This window comes from Cryptotermes secundus, unplaced genomic scaffold (genome assembly GCF_002891405.2).
Source record: "Cryptotermes secundus unplaced genomic scaffold, Csec_1.0 scaffold381, whole genome shotgun sequence".
NCBI lineage: Eukaryota > Metazoa > Arthropoda > Insecta > Blattodea > Kalotermitidae > Cryptotermes > Cryptotermes secundus.
In genome coordinates, this window is record NW_019731574.1 from 556,596 (window position 1) to 576,191 (window position 19,596).

The 19,596-nt window shown below is 42.1% G+C and overlaps 1 protein-coding gene and 1 long non-coding RNA gene across 3 annotated transcripts in view; one reads left to right on the forward strand and one right to left on the reverse strand.

The window, feature by feature from the left end:
* The window catches only part of LOC117282537, a 400,895-nt gene that overhangs the window by 101,658 nt on the left and 279,641 nt on the right, over positions 1–19,596 (forward strand). The gene's annotated exons all lie outside the window — the stretch shown is intronic.
* The window catches only part of LOC111867128, a 236,624-nt gene that overhangs the window by 40,933 nt on the left and 176,095 nt on the right, over positions 1–19,596 (reverse strand). For both annotated transcript variants that reach the window (XM_033752561.1, XM_023856665.2), the window contains exon 3: positions 16,969–17,102. In XM_033752561.1, coding sequence (XP_033608452.1) covers positions 16,969–17,102 — 134 coding nt within the window. The remainder of the gene's footprint in view (positions 1–16,968; positions 17,103–19,596) is intronic.

Below are 19,596 nucleotides of genomic sequence, written 5' to 3' on the forward strand. Positions count from 1 at the left end.
TGACACAGCAACTGAAATATTCGAATCGACTAGGCTCTACAGTTTATTTCAGAAAGGTTTACTGTAGGCGGTCGATAAGAATATCCGGAGCTGCGAGGTGCCATGCGATATTACACAGGCCGGAATTTCATAATAAGTAACACAATGAATTTATATACAGGATCGTTTGATATATTTTAATAAAATTTTAAATTTTGTTCACGCGGAAGCCGCGTAATTAGGGGGAGATAATATTTACGAGAGTTGGGTGACGAAACAGTAGAAGCATTATTGGAAAGGTGTTTTCTGTACGGTCCGTGTCGAGGTGTTTTAAGCAAGAAAAATCTAGGCGTTGTGAACCAGTCACCGGGCAGTAAGAACTTGAACTCGGAAGTTGAGGGATCTACTGTGTTGGAAGCCGTTACCAAACAACGACTCATAAAGACACAGCAGGATGGGAAGATTTATTACGTGCTGTAGTGAACTGCTGATTGTGTGAATTAGCTATAGCAACTTGTAGATACAGTCGGTAATGTTCAGTAAATCCAATCACCAGTCAAAACCCCGTCTATTGTCACTCCAGACGCGCGAGAGTATTGTGATATATATTGAAATCTATGGTCCAATAAGTAAAAGATTCCTTAGATACTTATTGCTTAATTTTGACACTGTAATGAAGCGAATAGTTATGCTTTGTAAGTTGACTTGCAGAGATGCCAGTTCCTACCGGATTTTCCAGCAGTATCTCGATTTATGTTTAGAATAACAAGAGTTACTTAGCTGTATAGAAATTATAAATGAGTTAAGATGAACTGTAGTATAACGCACGTTTATATTTCAAAGGAGAGACTCATAATTTTTATAAAAATTATGGTAATATTAACTTTCTCTGCTTTCACCCGTAATTCTTTCCAGCCCTGTATGTTATTGAATGAAATTCCAAGGCTGACGTTTAATGTTGTTTACTATGGATTACACGTGGAAATATTAAATTGCAAACTGTTTCCTTTATACAGTATACTGTATTTTAAATTCCTTATCAGAATATTTTTAGTACTGATACAGTAGATAGGATACATGGAAATGGAAGACTGATAGCACGTTCATGACAGATACTTTACGTACCTTCGTGGAACCTGTTAAATCCCGACATTATGGTAACCATAAATTCATAATGACAATGATAACTCTCAGGCTTACCAAACTTTTACGTAAACAATTTACATATACAATTAAAATACAGTAATTTTTAGACATTACCTGTCGTTCATTTTTTATATTTTCGGAGACTGGCTTATGCCTCCGTCTTCAGGTAATAAGCCTACTCATTGGATCCCAATCGATAGAGTCAGTCTCTACTTCAGGTTAAAAGTTCAGTATCCGAACGTAATTTTAATTAAAAAAACTTATCGTTGGATAAAAGGGACACACGGTAGTGTAATTCGTTGCTGAAAGCCGGAAGGTCGCGTGTTCGAGTCCCGATTAGGTGAATTTATTCAATTGATATAGTACTTCCAGCCGCGCTATGGCCCTGGGGTCGACTCTGCCTCTAACAGAAATGAGTACCAGGAATCTTCCTGGGGAATGAAGGACGGTCGGCGCTTAAGGCTGGAAACCTCACTGCCATCTGTGAGCCGACTTCTTAGAAAATGTGGGAGCCTCGACCTCTCACCCCTATGGGCCTCCACGACCAATATGGAACACAAGGAAAATATCTGGGGTAAAAGAAACCACAAAATTTCTAACATTTCTACTATTCATTGGTTGCATATGTGTTCCTCCAGATTCTAGGGTAGTGCGTTTATTAATTGACTTTCTTGAACCGAAACTGCTGGCAATTAATAACGATGTCCTACTCATATATATATCAAACTACACAGTGCAGCGTTAATGGATCATATCAATCAAGCGATGGCTCTGGTTTTGCTGTACCTGAGGTTCAGTGAGTAAGTAGAAGATGGATTAACGGCGTATTACCTGACACAAAAACATCAGCACAGGTTTTCTTGCTCTTGTACGTATATTCATGTGTCATGGAACAGCCATCAAGATATTTCAAACTATTTCTCAGGGGTTGCAAGCGAAGACACTTGACATAATTGGCGAAGATATTTAATATTCTGCAAGGGTCAGACGTTCTCTAAGAGACCACGAAATCTCCTTCCAGATCCTTACCTACTGACGGCTGTGTATGTAAATTTCTCAGTCTCTATTGCCAATATGTCAGCACAAAAGCAATGACTGTCTTCATGCGATTGATAACATATTTTATGAGCGAATTGTGGTGTCCTTTGATAATAGAGCGTTGGCCAATGCAGCAACCACTCCACATGAATGAACGAATATTGCAGTTACACCAAGTCGAAAACAAAAGGCACACTCCTGATACATCGTCACATATAGTAGCAGAGGTGGAAAAAAAGAATTTCTGTCTTTCCAGGTATTTAGTTTTTGCCGCTCTGAATGCATTCACGGCCGCCAGAAAATGAACGAAATCTCCGCGATGTCGCAAATGTTGGTAACGGCGGGACAGAAGGTAGAGCATTTTTGCTGTTTTTACTGAAAAGTGACTGTATTTACGGTTGGGTTTCACTGCTGAACTCGAACGTGGCGGACGTACAGATGGCTCTGTTATCGACAAAATCGAAATAATTTACTCTCAATTCCTCACACGTCTTAACTTTTTCATACCGACCATATTTTCTCTCACGTATGAAAGATGTTCCATTTCATTTTAGATCCCACTTACCTTTACAGTGGGACATTTTTCTACGTCAGGTTTTATCTCTTTGAAAACGGATTTTCTGTTTCATATTCTGTGTCTTTCTCCTGTATTTATATGTATTAGGTTTAATATTCAAGTGTGAGAGTTCAAATGAAACCCGTTCGGCAATTGTTGTTAGAAAAAGAGCAGAGGTCGTTACACAAGTATTCATGGACGCTGTGTTTAGCAACACAATGACACACCAGACGATGTGTACCCCCTGATGTTGCTGTTTGTCGTTCAATATAATCGCTTGATCACTTGTAGCAGGGCGTATTCTCTGACAGCGTTGCAAAATGGTTTTGCTTCAAAACTCATGAAAATTGCTTATGGGACATCTTTTTTACTCATAGCAATTTGCCTCAAATTTAAAATATTTTACGATTATATTTAAGTAAAATTATGCACTGCCCCAAGAATGGAGATTCATATCTGAATGTAACAGTATAACTGTTACCGTTCTGAACTTCTGCTCTAGACGAAACGCAGAGGAGTGTTAACAACGCCGTTGCATAGCAACATCCGCGGCGCGGACCGCAGAAAACACCACAGTTTCTCTGTTCCGTGTTGATTCGTTGCCATGGAAACATGTTTGTTTGAGATCGTTACCTAGTAACTGATCTACACGCTATAATATGTTATTTAATGACGTTATTACAACTTCAGAGGTTAAATTGCGTCTATTGAGGTGGAACAATGATAATGTATAGCGAGTACTTAACTATTTGAAAAAAAATATCTCATGGCGTGTTTCAAGGCAGTATTCAACCAGTCGTCTGGCGAGACTCATGTTATCTGTGATGGCGCCTAAATCTGTGTAAGGATTTGGAAGGAAGTAGTAGTAACCTAATTGTGTATACCGTTTTGACAGTCAGTATATTAACAGTCACATGAAAAATAGGGTATATGTGTGTCAGACAATGGAAAGTGTCCTGCTCAAGGTTGTTCTTGTATATAACATGAATATTATTTGTCCATATTTAAGACCGAGTGTTTCTTTATGGTTTATATTTCGACTGACGTTACAGCTGTCATCTTCATGAAAAGTTTCTAGAATAGTAGCCATTGAAATGGATGTTAACTAAAATGTAAGTTACGATTAAAAATATGAAGCAATTTAAATTCAGACACTGTTATTTCTTAGGTTATATCTCATTTGTTTAAACACGAGCCATGTCACGTTCCGCAGAAGTGTATTAACTTCAGTTAACACACACTGCTTAGAGAAAATCAACAATGCAGATATCTTATGTATTTGCATACTGGAATCTGTCTGCAAACAGACAGTAATATGTCTACAAACAGAATGTAAAATTCTACATAAATGCTGGATTCAGCTTATCGAGTTTCAGCCACTTACGTCAACGGGGTAGAGTACACACAGACTTGTGTGTTTGTGTGTGTGTGTGTGTGTGTGTGGTGGAGGGGGGGGGGCTACGTACATCATAACCCCTAACCCTTCCTCTAACAAATCGATGTAATTAATTAACTCTGCGTCATAATTTTAACCTAAATGTCAAGTTAACTGCTCCTGTAATCCTACGTGCTTATCCCATTCTCATGTAATCTCTCTTTACGTATAAATATTTTAAGTTGCCCCGGATTTTAATGACGAAGCCCGTCTGCCATATTTCAACACTTTGCTTCTGCTTATTTCCACATCAGCTCGTGCGCAAATTACGGACTGAAGTATGAAAAGAGAAATATGACGGAATCTTATCCATGAAGCATGACTACATATTAAAGCAGAATTTCCAAAGATATATGTTGCAAACTACTTAAAGAGTTTTGCGAAATTTGTTGTTAAGTTTTGATAATGAATTATTTCGAAATACTTTAGCTCATAGAGTATCCACACTTCTATTTTGTTACCCATGGTCTGGTCATAACTAATGGCTAGTATACAGATCTCTACAAACATTCGGTTCATGATTTTCAGTGAATGCATCTTGTGTATTATATATTTCTTTACTGAAATCCATCACAACACAAAAATTAATAGTATATATTTGTAGTACAATACAGCAACGGAACTCCGAGCACCATGACAACCATCTGTGTATACAATTGGTCCGCACAAGCAACACCACATGTTATTACGATTACAGCTACCTACTTTAAAATATAATAATAATTACAGCTCTTAACTGTACTTTAATTATGTAACTAGTTAATTTTTTGTTCTTTTACTTTCATTGTAGGTTTATATTTTATGTTATTATATACTACAAAATTGTATTCGAAAAATCTAATAATACAACGTGTAATTAGCACGAAATTCAGTAGTTAAAAAGTTTTTAAGTGTATTTACTTGATGATGGCTTCATGAAAGCTTCCTGAAAGTTGTAAAGTACTACTTGAAACTGCAAACGGAGAATCACCGCTTTCCTTACTGTTGCGTAACCTCGTTTCCACTGTTGCGTAACTTGGCAACCGACCGTTTATCAAGGGTCTGTCTTCGTGGTAACTCGTTCCACTTCCCGTTGCCCAGCAACGGTTAGACATGTCACACTATATTATTAAGTCTTGTGTTGTGACGACTTTTAATAAAGAAATATTCGGTTCATGGTTCAATAGCTGACAATTCGTTGCTCGCAAGGGTTGTTTCTTCCAGTTCGGGGGTTTGGTATCTAACCATAAAGATTAGCCCTGCTACTAAACGATACACAGGGTCTCCAGCTTGAAAGGAACAAAAACATTTCTCCATTTTATCAAAGTTTATTTATTTTGAGAGCATAATAATAAAACTGGATGTACGAAGATGTATTGAGGACCGATTTAGTTCCGGCAATGCTTCGGCTTAGAATTTTTTATCTTATCACCTTCTTTCAGGAAACGTGAAGATCAGAATGCGCACCCGACATTTTGTGCAAGTGTGAAGCGGAGATTATTGGGACCTGAGGAAGATAAAGTTTTGAGATACAGGAGCTTAACTTCACAGTGACCAGTTTCATAATCCGAGCTCTTCCCCAAATATCATAACATTGATTACAGAAGATTAAAATATTTATAGATTTATTTATGTAGCCTAATTCCTGTATCTTCCTTCATTGGGTAAGGTAACGTAAAGTTGTCCTTGTGCTTAACTAATTAATCACTACACCATGAAGGTGTATGGGGGAGTGGATATATAGATCCACATTTCCTTGACTTCGGCACTAGTTGGAGTTGAGTGTTCAGCTTCACGCCCCGGACGCTTTACCCACGAGGAAAGTACCCATTGGATAGGTCGTTGGGTGGACCCCAGATCCGGTCTGGATGACATGGAGAAGTGAAAATTCTTGACCATACCGGGACTCGAATTCTAACCCCTCGGTAGTCCAGCCCGGAGCCAGTCGCTATAACTACTACGCTCTCTCGGCTCACCCCTTTATTGTGTACTGTCTTCTTCTTGTGAACCCGTTCAACATTAACCAGGCTTGTGTTTCTGATGTCGACATTCAGACTGCATTCTCACTGGATTTTATTTTAAGTCATCTCCTGCTGCAATCTAAATGGATACCGTTAGTGCTCCTGTGTTCAAAAGTCAAGCCGAATCAATCGCTTGACACCGAAAGGTTTTCGTGTGTGTCCTGCTTGTAAATGCACCGATTGACTCTCGACTTAAATGAAAAATAAATCGGATGAACTTTGAAGGGGAACAGGGAGGAAATGGAAAGAGATCTGTTGGTCCCGTGAGCACCCGGAAATTCCATTTCCAATATGGCTTCCTGCAGACTCCCATGTCAAATTATCTAGATTCCATTTTGTTTCTTTCTTACAGGTCGCGTTTTATGTGATGTTGGGAGAAACTACTAATAGGTGCACTCACACCCCGCGTGTTTCCTCTTGATTCACAGAGAAGAACGTAACTTCTAAGATTACCTTATTTCCAACAAGACTATCGAGCATGTCGGCCTAGAAGTGACGCTCTACAGGAAGTGCTCGTTTCGATCTCGACTGTCACATCACTTACCCAGACTCAGGTGTTTCATTGATTTCCTCAGTCCCTCCAGACACGTGCTAGAATTGTACCTTGTTTAAGCCTCAACAATTTACTTCAAACCCCTTTCCAGTTGACAAATTTTCAGTCATCCTTTCATCCGACGCCTTATAATAACGATACCGAAAGCGAACAATTAAAACCCGAACGTTCAGCGTCATGTCCCGCGCTGTACACTTCTTACGTTCTCAACGCCCATTGAATTTCCGACAGATACAGGATAAATGTAAAGATTTCCCTGTCGTTAGTTACAAAGCAATGAAGACGTAGATGTGAGTGGAGGTGTAGCTCCATGCATGCTTAATCTGGGCACTGAATGGACTTAAATGATTGGCTTCAAATTCCTCCGGTTCTCTAGGACGCTGGGTGGGCCCCAGGGCCGATTTGGGCTCAGTGGGGAAGAGTGATTGTTTATATTCAGTCATATTAGTAACCGAGATATTCCCATAAAAACGGAAGTAAATAACGTAAAGTATGCGAACATTAATACTGCGGCGTATAGATCCGTTGCTAGGCGACTCTGTGAACAGCGGCCGTTGCTAGGTAATGTCCGCAACGTACAAGCATGCAACAATAGAACAACAGTGTTATGAAACCCGTTTCTAAGCAACGGATCGGTAAACACGCCTCTACAACAATAGATTTATTGTTGCAGACGGTTTTTTCTATTCGGCCCGTGCAAAGGGGTAATAAAGAAGAGAACTGGGGCAACTAGTTCAGTTGAGCTCTACAAAGTGAGTTGAGAAGAAATGGCGACCTGGTTCAGTTAAGATTCGAAAGTCCGTCTGTGAGGAAAAGAGTTAGATAAAAGAGTGTGACTGTGAAAAGAAGACTCTACGTGCGATGTTTGGAGTATGTAATTCACTGAGCCTGTTATACTTCTCTGTGTTAAAATCCGTTGCTACTATTGAAGACTGAGAACACTTAGAATGTAGTAGTGATTTGTAAAACGTGGAAATGAATGATAGAGGTGTAATTACTTGTAGTTCCGAATGTTGTACAAAAGTGATCAAACCAATATCCAATCCGTACCCGCCTATAGTCACACCATTCTTGGTACTACAGCCCCAGTGGGCCTAAGCCTACCTCCATGAATTCCTCCGTTCAACACACCTAAATACGATACAATAATATGTTAATTAATTAATATATGTTCGGTCGTGGCAGTTAAATTAGGTGAGGTGAGGTCAGGTAAGTTGACGTGAAGTGACGTGACGTGACTTGACGTGATTTGACGTGATTTGACGTGACTTGGCGTGATTTCGCGTGACTTGGCGTGAGGCGAGGTGAGGCTAGGCAAGGCTAGGGTAGGCTAGGCTAGGCTAGGCTAGGCTAGGTTAGGTTAGGTTAGGTTGGGTTAGGTTAGGGTAGGTTTGCGCAGTAGAGTTGTGCGCATCAATCAGTAACTGAGGGGTACCATTGCCTTCTCTTATGTCAGGTGAGGTGAGTTGAGGTGCGGTTAGATGATGTGAGGTGAGGTGAGGTGAGGTGTCGTGAAGTGACGTGAGCTGACGTAACTTGGTGATATTTGACGTGTCATGGCGTGAGTTGGCGTGACTTGACATGATTTTAGGTGACTTGGCGTGACTTGACGTTACGTGAGGCGAGGCGAGGCGAGGCCACGTTAGGCTAGGTTAGGTTAGGTTACGTATGTTCAGGTTAGGTTAGGTTAACTTAGCTTAGGTTAGGTTAGGTTGGTTTAGGTTTGCGCAGTAGACTTGTGCGCACCAATAAGTAACTGAGGGTTCCCATTGCCTGGTGTTAAGTTAGGTGTGGTGAGGTGGGGTGACGTAACGTTACGTAACGTGACTTAACGTGACTTGGCGTGATTTGACGTTTCTTGGCGTGACTCGGCGTGTGTTTGCGTGACTTGGCGTGACTTGACGTGATTTGGCGTGATTTGACGTGATTTGACGTAATTTGACGTAAGGATAGGCGAGACGGGGCGAGGCGAGTCTAGGCTAGGCTAGGATAGGTTAGGTTAGGTAAGGCTAGGCTAGGGTACGTTAGGTTAGGCTAGGCTAGGTTAGGTTACGTTACGTTACGTTAGGTTGGGTTAGGTTTGCGCAGTAGACTTGTGCGCATCAATAAGTAACTGAAGGGTATCATTGCCTGGAGTTAAGTTAGGTGAGGTGAGGTAAGGTAAAGTGGTGAGGTGAGGTGAACTTGCGTGACTTAACGTGACTTGGCGTGATTTTACGTGACTCGGCGTGACTTTGTGTGAATTGACGTGACTTTGTGAAATTTGACGTGACTTAGCGTGAGTTTCTTACTTAGCGTGACTTATCGTGACTTGACGTAACGTGACGTGACTTGGCCTGATTTGTCGTGAATTGACTTAATTTGACATGAGGCGAGGCGAGACGGGGAGAGGCGAGGCTAGGCTAGGTTAGGTTAGGTTAGGTTAGGTGAGGCCAGGTTAGGTTTGGTTAGGTTAGGCTAGGTTTGGTTAGGTTAGGTTAGGTTTGCGCAGTATTCTTGTTCGCATCAATCAGTATCTGAGGGGTAACATTCCCTGCTCTTAAATTAGATGAGGTGAGGTGATGTGAGGTGAAATGACGTGAGGTGACGTGACTTCACGTGACTTAATGTGACTTTGTGATTTAGCGTGAGTTGGCGTGACTTTACGTGACATAGCGTGACTTGCCGTGACCTGACGTGACTTGGCGTGATTTGACGTAAATTGACGTAATTTGACGTGAGGCGAGGCGAGACGGGGCGAGGCGAAGCTAGGCTAGGATAGGTTAGGTTATGTAAGGCTAGGCTAGGTTAGGTTAGGTTAGGCTGGGGTTTGTTAGGTTAGGTTAGGTCAGGTCAGGTTAGGTCAGGTCAGGCTAGGTTTGGTTAGTTTGGGTTAGTTAAGTTAGGCTAGGTTAGGTTTGCGCAGTAGACTTTTGCGCATCAATCACTAACTGAGGGGTACCATTCACTGCTCTTAAGTTAGATGAGGTGAGATGAAATGACGTGAGGTGACGTGACATTACGTGACTTAGCGTGACTTGACGTGACTCGGCCCAACATTACGTGACTTTGTGACTTAGATTGACATGACGTGACTTGGCGTGTCTTAGCGTGACTTGACGTGACTTAACGGGACTTGGCGTGATTTGACGTGAACTGACGTAATTTGACGTGTGGCGAGGCGAGACGTGGCTAGGCTAGGCTAGGCTAGGCTAGGCCAGGTTAGGTTAGGTTAGGTTAGGTTAGGTTAGGTTAAGTTAGGTTAGGTTAGGTTAGGTTTGTGCAGTAGTCTTGTTCGCTTCAATCAGTAACTGATGGGTACCATTCCCTGCTCTTAAGTTAGATGAGGTGAGGTGAGATTTGTTGAGGTTAAATGACGTGAGGTGACGTGACTTAGCGTGACTTTGTGACTTGCCGTGAATTTACGTGACCTAGGGGCTTAGCGTGAGTTGGCGTGACTTTACGTGACTTAGCGTGACTTTGCGTGACTTGACGTGACTTGGCGTAATTTGACGTGAATTGACGTAATTTGATTGAGGCGTGGCGAGACGGGGCGAGGCGAGGCTAGGCTAGGATAAGTTAGGTTATGTAAGGCTAAGCTAGGTTGGTTAGGTTAGGTTAGGTTGGGCTAGATTAGGTTAGGTTAGGCTAGGTTAGGTTAGGTTAAGTTTGCGCAGCAGTCTTGTTCGCATCAATCTGTAACTGAGGGGTACCATTCCCTGCTCTTAAGTTAGATGAGGTGAGGTGAGATGAGTTGAGGTGAAATGACGTGAGGTGACGTGAATTTACGTGACTTAGCGTAACTTTGTGATTTGGCGTGACTTGGCGTCACTTAGCGGCTTAGCGTGAGTTGGCGTGACTTTACGTGACTTAGCGTGACTTTGTTTCTTAGCGTTACTTGACGTGACTTGGCGTGATTTGACGTGAATTGACGTAATTTGACGTGAGGCTAGGCGAGGCGGGGCGAGGCGAGTCTAGGCTAGGATAGGTTAGGTTAGGTAAGGCTAGGCTAGGGTACGTTAGGTTAGGCTAGGTTAGGTTATGTTAGGTTAGGTTGGGTTGGGTTAGGTTTGCGCAGTAGACTTGTGCGCATCAATAAGTAACTGAAGGATACCATTGCTTGGTGTTAAGTTAGGTGAGGTGAGGTAAGGTAAAGTGGTGAGGTGAGGTGACGTGAACTTGCGTGACTTAACGTGACTTGGCGTGATTTTACGTGACTGCGCGTGACTTTGTGTGAATTGACGTGACTTAGCGTGAGTTTCTAACTTAGCGTGACTTGGCGTGACTCGGCCCGACATTACGTGATTTAGCGTGATTTTGTGACTTAGATTGACATGACGTGACTTTGCGTGACTTGGCGTGTCTTAGCGTGACTTGACGTGACTTAACGGGAGTTGGCGTGATTTGACGTGAATTGACGTAATTTCACGTGTGGCGAGTCGAGACGTGGCGAGGCTAGGCTACGCTAGGCTAGGCCAGGTTAGGTTACGTTAGGTTAAGTTAGGTTAGGTTAGGTTTGTGCAGTAGTCTTGTTCGCTTCAATCAGTAACTGATGGGTACCATTCCCTGCTCTTAAGTTAGATGAGGTGAGGTGAGATTTGTTGAGGTTAAATGACGTGAGGTCACGTGACTTTGCGTGACTTAGCGTAACTTTGTGATTTGGCGTGACTTGGCGTGACTTGACGTGACTTGACGTGACTTGGCGTGATTTGACGTGAATTGACGTAATTTGACTGAGGCGTCGCAAGACGGGGCGAGGCGAGGCTAGGCTAGGATAAGTTAGGTTATGTAAGGCTAAGCTAGGTTGGTTAGGTTAGGTTGGGCTAGGTTAGGTTAGGTTAGGTTAGGTTTGCGCAGTAGACTTGTGCGCATCAATAAATAACTGAAGGGTACCATTGCCTGGTGTTAAGTTAGGTGAGGTTAGGTAAAGTGGTGAGGTGAGGTGACGTGAACTTGCGTGACTTAACGTGACTTGGCGTGATTTTACGTGACTCTGCGTGACTTTGTGTGAATTGACGTGACTTGACGTGACTTAGCGTGAGTTTGTTACTTAGCGTGACTTGGCGTGACTTCGCGTGACTTGACGTAACGTGACGTGACTTGGCCTGATTTGTCGTGAATTGACTTCATTTGACGTGAGGCGAGGCGAGACGGGGAGAGGCGAGGCGAGGCTAAGTTAGGTTAGGTTAGGTTAGGTTAGGTTAGGTTAGGTTAGGTTAGGCTAGGCCAGGTTATGTTTGGTTAGGTTAGGTTAGGTTAGGCTAGGTTAGGTTAGGTTTGCGCAGTAGTTTTGTTCGCTTCAATCAGTAACTGAATGGTACCATTCCCTGCTCTTAAGTTAGATGAGGTGAGCTGAAGTTCGGTGAGGTTACCTGAAATGACGTGACGTAACTTGGCGTGACTTGTCGTAACTTGACGTGAGGCGAGGCAAGGCTAGGCTAGGCTACGCTAGGCTAGTTTATGTTATGTTACGTTAGGTTAGGCAAATTTAGCTAGGTTAGACTAGGTTAGGCTACATTAAGCTAGACTGGGTTAGGTTAGGTTAGGCTAGGCTAGGTTAAGTTATGTTTGGTTAGGTTTGGTTAGGTTAGGTTGGGTTGGGTTATGTTAGGTTGTCTTAGGTTAGGTTTGGTTAGTGTAGGTTAGTTTAGGTTAGTTTATGTTAGGTTAGGTTTGCGCAGTAGAGTTGTCCACATCAATCAGTAAGTTATGGGTACTATTCCTTGCTGTTAAGTTATGTGACGTGAGGTGAGGTGACGTGATGTGAGGTGAGGTGACGTGACGTGAGGTGAGGTGACGTGACTTGCCGTGAATTAACCTGATTTGGCGTGACTTGGCCTGACTTGGCGTGACTTGGTGTGTCTTGACGTGACTTGACGTAACTTGGGATGACTTGGCGTGACTTGACGTGAATTTACGTGAGGCATGGCGAGACTGGGCGAAACGATGCGAGGCGAGATTGGTCGAGGCTTGACGGGGCGAGGCGAGTTTGTTGGCTTGGAGAGACGGGGCGGGGCGAGGCGAGGCGAAGTTAAGTTAGGCTAGGCTAGGCTAGGTTAGGCTAGGTTAAGTTAGGTTAGGTTAGGTTATGTTTTGTTTCTTTACGTTAAGTTAGGTTAGGTTAGGTTACGTTATTGGAGCTTAGGTTTGCGCAGTAGACTTGTGCGCATCAATCAGTAACTGAGGGGTAGCATTCCCTGCAGCTTTGAATGCTTACATTCAGTACTGCAAGGCTGGTAACAAGGAAGGTCATCTTTTATTCAGAATAAACTTAGTGAATAAGATCATAGCAAAGTCCCATGGACAGAATTTACAAAAGTGCAAAGGGCGTCCTTCAGACACCGACATGGAATGTACGAGATTGACGGGACAGCATTTCATTCAAGAAAATCCCAACACCGAAACTTAAAAAACGGAAAGAGAAAACAAACCAGATACAGGTGTAAAAACTGCCTAGGGACACCCTCTCTCTGCCTAGACGCCTGCTTTGAGCAATACCACACTAAGGTCAATTACTAGACACTGCATATGGAGAACTGGGAAAAAGAAATAGCTTGACAAAATGTAAGTACACATTTATAATAAAGATCTGTAAACAGCTGTAAATATAATATAATTTTTTGGAATTTTTCAAATAGCGATTTCGTTATTTAAAAATATTTAGATAAATGTCTGCACAAAATCTTCAATGCTTGCGAAAATAAAGCAGCGGGAGAGATTTAAATACCCCCGCTTAAATTCACGCTAGATGCATGTAACTGAGCGGATGCATATGGTGTGTCCCACACACTTGAGGTGTTAATAAAAGAATAGGCAAAGATGATAAAGGCGAAGGCGGGAAAAGAAATATATTGAAAATTAAAAAATAAGAGAAGACAGGGGAAGTTCTAATCCATTGGAACATTAGATTTCATGACGTCATGATGGAGGCTTCCTGTTCGACTTGCTGTGTGTTCACGCATAGCTCTAGATGGATTGAAGAGATGCACAGTACTTGACAAATGCCATCCGTCTTTTCCTTACAAATTGCATTGCCTGGTTCATGCTTTATCGTGCCATTTCTGTACCATCTGACGTCCCGACTGCCGCTTCCCATAGACATAAAACACGTCTGGCTTGAAAATAATAAGCTCAAGGTTTCTTTTTACCCAGTTTGTTCCTTTACCTAAATATACTATTCATGAACACGTTGTAGTGTTTCTCACCTCGCAAGCTGCTGTAGGCCTCACTCAACACGTCAGTTTCCATAAGCAAGAAGTAGCAAAATGTGTGCCCATTTTCTTTCTCTCTCTCTCTGTGTCTCTCAAATGTCTACATTTGTAGTCGTGAGACAAATGTTTAAAAATTAAATTTCACAAAACCACCTAACCCCTTTCACGTTTCTTACCTTCCTTTAAAATATTTCAATTCGATTCGTGTTTGTTTACGTGCAAACTTAACAGCACAGAGGTCAATTACAAAGCTAGCACCAATAGAGAAATACACAAAAATAATTAAAAAACAAAATACAAAAATTCTATATTAATTACACAGTTAGCATGAATAAAGATACTGAAGCAAACATACACAGACAAACCCACAATGTGAGAATTTGAGTTTTAAATAGAGCAGCATACAACAATAATAATAATTCAGTTCAATTCTTTAGTATTTATGTGCCGAATCTACAGCCGCAAGGCCAATTTCAGACAGAGCACAGTGTAGATACAAGTAATTACATTATAGACAAACACATTATAAGGTCAAAGACAAATTACACGCAAGCACTGGGGAAAACACAATAATGTAAAAAGTAAACAAACAAACAATTGATGATAATAATAGCAATAATAATAATTTCATTACATAAATCTAAGTGTTAATAATAATAATAATAATAATAATAATAATAAACTATGTAGATCACAAAAGTTTTGGCATCTGTCCGAAGTATTCTGGGAGGAAGGAATACATCTGGAGTGTAGGAAAAGAACATAAATCCAGCCTAACAGTATTGTCGTGCTTTTCAATTCGGAGGACAGCGATTTTAAAGTATTTAAATTTTAATTGTATTTTCCTTGACGTGTCTTTGATACTGCTTCATACGTTGCTAGTTTCATAAGCACGCAGCTGATTAAACTTCGTTCTCATTGGTTTCTCGGTGAATAATCTGATCGGATCTTCCCGTGTGTCATTTCCTTTCATTTTCGGAGGGTTTGAAGATATTTATTTCCTGGCTCCGATCCAGATGGCAGCACGGTGAAAGTTCCGTTTTATCTTAGTCTAGCAGCCGGGCTAGCTCAGTCGGTATAGCGACTGGTTACGGGCTGGAGGGCCGAGGGGTCGGAGTTCGAGTCTGGATACGATCAAAGTTTTCTCCTCTCTACGTCATCCAGACGGACTTAGGTGCACACCCAGACTCCTATGAAATGGGTTCCGGAATTCTTTCCCCGAGTGTAAAGCGGCCGTGTCGTGAAGCTGACCACTCGCCTCTAACTAGAGTCGGGGTCAGGAATACGTGGCTCAATACATTCACTTCCCCCTACGTCTTGATGACGTATAGCTTAATTAGTTAAGCCCAGAGACAACTCTGCCGTTTATTATCTCAGGCTCTTCAAATGCTTATATCTCGGTTCCGGTTTTAAATCTATCAAGAATATCTTTCCTCATTTTCCTGTCATGTTTACTGATGCAAAATGCCTTTCTGTGGTCTGGTTCTCTCCTCAAAGAGACCCGCCGCTTTGTAGCTTCTTGAAACCACATAACAGAGGAGGCCATGGCGTGAAGTGGGCTGTGGCTGTAACGGATTTCGTTTTATTAATTTTTCTCTAACTTTCAGTAGTAATTACCATGAACAAACGTAGTTACATTCCGCGTACTATGTACACAAAGCAAACAAACGTTTGTTTCTTTGTATTTATGTTCTTCTCATTCTGTTTCTTCCAAACGCTGCTCTGTAAATAGAAATGGCGAAGGAAAAAGCAGTCCATCTAGGAAGGATAACCCCGGTAAAATTATTAGTTTCTTACATGAATGCCTTCGAATTCAGGTCGGTTTGTTTCCCCACGTTTTCTTCCATAAGGATATCACTGGACCGTGATTCTTAAAAGTAGGACTTGAAACAAATGTGTTTAAACTAGGAGCCGCACAGAAAACTCCACAGAAGATTTATTATATACATATGCAGGGTGTCCCAGGAGTAAAAGTCAATATTCTGGGAGATCATAGTATCGGACATTCTAAGCAAGGAAGCGTATATGTACATGTGTGCTATTCCGAACGGTTTCCCAGATAGAGCTATTTCACTGAGCAGTTCCAAAATTGTTGATAAGAAAGAGATATTTTGTACTCTTTCTAATACCGGTATTTATTGTTCAAGTGAAAAAGTTGGTACAGTTTACCTAATGTAATACAATTTCGAAAGTTCCACCGTCAACATCAGTGCACTTTGCAGCTCGTGTGAGGACATGGCGTGTTGCTCATCTGTACAGTGAACTGCACAGAGAAATATCTTTATCTTGGAAACCGTTCGGAACAGGACACACGTAAATATACAGTTCTTGCATAGAAAAACCGATACTATGCACACAGAGAATATTGATCTTTCCTTCTGAAACATCCTGTATATAAATCGGTAAAATATTGTAGGAAAATTATAAAATACAATATATTTAGGAAAATTTAGTCTCGTACCTACACGTTATAGAGTATTTACAGATAATGTAGTGCAGTTTCATGCATGCTAAATTACAAAGAGAGATTTTCTTTACTGTGGCGGAATATGCAACCTGATCCACAAGAACTACGTTATGAAGGTCAGCTAAAGCGATGAATGTGAATTCAAGAACATAAAAAAGACTCCGTGGCCTGTAGTCCGCAAGCGAACTGCACCGACCGAGCGACCGCCGCTTGTCGGTGAAGGTATTGTCAACTTTAGCGGATAGAGAGTGTTGCGTGGCAAGCGCAACGGATCCCCACGGCCGTTAATTTCGGTTTTCTAGACCGGAGCCGCTATTTCCTTGAAATAATTCCTCAGTTATCATCACGAGGCTGAGTGGACCCCGTTTCAGACCCACTACTTCTCAGAAAATCTGGTAAAGCCGGGAATCGAACACGGGACCTGTTGATCTGTAGGTAGGAACTCTGACCATTAGACCACAGAAACCACATAGGAATATAGGTGAACACACCGAACAATGAAATTTATTTTTGAAGTAACAATGTCACGTAAAATTTACTACATGAGGAGAGCTACAAATAATTGGTTTTCATGAATGTAGATTATAACTGGGAGTCTACTTACGATGCAGTAAATATTCTGTTCTTCCGGGCAGTCTTGGAGGTTATGCGAAGTGTAGTTAATGCATGGTGTAATGGATCCCACGCCATCCGTGTACTGTCCGCATCGGTAGCACCGCAGCCCCATTGTTGGCATCACTGCAACACGTCAGCAGTGTTCCATTTCACTAAGGGGTTTTCCTACTTAAAAATAATTAATAATTGATATTTATACCTTTCAGGATACGAATGTGTTCAATATTTCAAATTATCTTTCACAAATCTTAATTGTCTTTCATTCTGTGTGCAACATCGTCTGTATATTAGAGAAACAATTTCTATAAAACGATTTTTTTAAAGTATTATGAAACATGAGCAAGAAATAATTTTTCATTTGATATTCAACACTACCTGTGACTTGTGGTAGCCAGAATAGTGTACTCGGTATAGCGACTGGCCACGGTTTAAACGACCAAGGAGTCTGGGTTCGAATCCGAGTGGGGGCAAGAATTTTTACTTCTCCATGTCGTCCAGATCAGCACTTGGGCCCACCCAACTTTCTATCCAATGGGTACCGGGGGATTATTCCCCGAGGATAAAACGGCCGAGGCGTGAAACTGACCACTCACCTCCAACTAGTGCCGAGGTCAAATGTGCGTCTATGTATATATATCCACTCCCCATACGTCTTCATAGCGCAGCGCTTTACTAGTTAAGCACAGGGACAACTATACCTTTTTACGTTTTACTTGCAAATTGTATTTTGTCAAATGAGTTAAAAAATATTTCTCATCTCTGACATATCAATATTTCAGCTTAGTATCTAGAACCAGTGTGTAAAATAATACTTGAATTAGTATTTCGGTTCCTATACGGTTTGAAGCCGGTCACGGTAGCCGAGAGGTCTAAGGCATGTACTGTCTTTGCTCGCTTGGAAAGCGGGATCATGGGTTCGAATCCCACTCAGGGCATGGATGTTTAGTTTGTGTGTGTGCGTTTTTCTGTGTTTGTTTACGGGTAGAGGCCTTGCGACGAGCTGAACACTCGCCCAAGGAGTCCTACCGATTGTGTAAGATCTAGAAGAACCGAAGTGAACGTAGAAGTTCATGGAGGTAGGCCTAGGCCCACTGGGGCTGTAGTGCCAAGGGAAAAAAAATACGGTTTGAAACGTTGATGATAATGTAATTAGATATTCCTGTCCGGCTATATGCTGTATCATGTTCACCGGGACAGCGTTGCACACTTCCATCTCTTTATTTCATGCCTATACAGTCCTTCTGTATAGACCACGTTTTCTTGACCTCTGTACTATTTGGACGCGAGTGGTCAGCTTCACGCCCTGGTCGCTTTACCCCCGGAGAAAGAGCTCCCGGTACGCATTGGATATGAGGCTGGGTGGGCCCCAGAGCCGGTCTGGACCACATGGAGAATTTTAAACTTTTGCCATCACTGGGACTCGAACTCGGAACCCTTGGTGGTCAAGCTCGTAGCTAGCCTCTATACCGACTGCGCCATCCCAGCTGTACCTCAACGGTGTAGGTTACGTATTTCGCCTATTGTCTTGAATGTGAACAGTGGAACAGGCTCACTCCACAAACCAGAGTTCTTAGGTATTTTTAAACGGAAATAGGGGAATCACAGAAAGGTTCACTGCGCGACTGCAGACTGCGCATTCCTAACATTTACCAAGCGACATCACTGATGGCATATTATCAGAGAATTTTTGTGTAAGTTTAAATGGTTCTTGTCTCTAGGGTCCAGGTTCTAATTTGTATTCTCCAGTTACGAGCACGTTTCTAACTTTGACAGCAGCGATAACCATCTCTTTCTGAATAAGGAACGTATGCTCCAACTAATCTAACTGGAATTATGCTACATCCTGACATTTCGTGTGACATCACGTGAATTTCGAGCTCTTTGAGTCTGAGAAGTTGCAAATCTCTTGTCTCTTTCTCGCTTCCAGCAACAGCACCAGGAGTGGAGTAACTGCGGGGTGGGGGGGTAAAATCATCCACAAGTATGACATCATTCCAGAACAATCCCCCCACCCACCCCGGGGATTTTGATTTAAATACCCGGCATGGGCACATGACACGGACTTACGACATACTACGACGCTTTAACTTTCCTTGTCACACAAAATGCGACGCTGGGTCTACTCGACACGTCGGCCACTGATTGGCCTATCGTACCTGACCCGGATGATTATGATGATGGAGAATTTGGCGGAATGAATATTGTCAAGGGAAACTGAAGTACTCGGAGGAAATCTGCCCCAGCGCCACTTTGCCCACCACAAATCCCACTTGACCAGACCTGGACTGGAACCCGGGCCGCTGCGATGGGAAGTCAGTGAATAACCGCTTGAGCTATGGCGCGGACTTAAGAGCAATTGATTACTAGGTTTTAGTGTTGCAAATCCTTAACATCCTCTTCGTTTCCACCGTAATTTCCTTCTTTTCTTTTCATATCTCCGTTTATTTGTATAATCGGTCCATATTAAAGGACCATAAGTATAGCGATTTTCCTTCATAATCACTATAAGGAAAATCAGACATGGTCCTGTGTTCCACGGATATTACGTCGATGAGAGGTCATGAGTTAGTATTGAAGTGGACGTGACGTCACACCGAATGAAACTTTATGAGTCCCC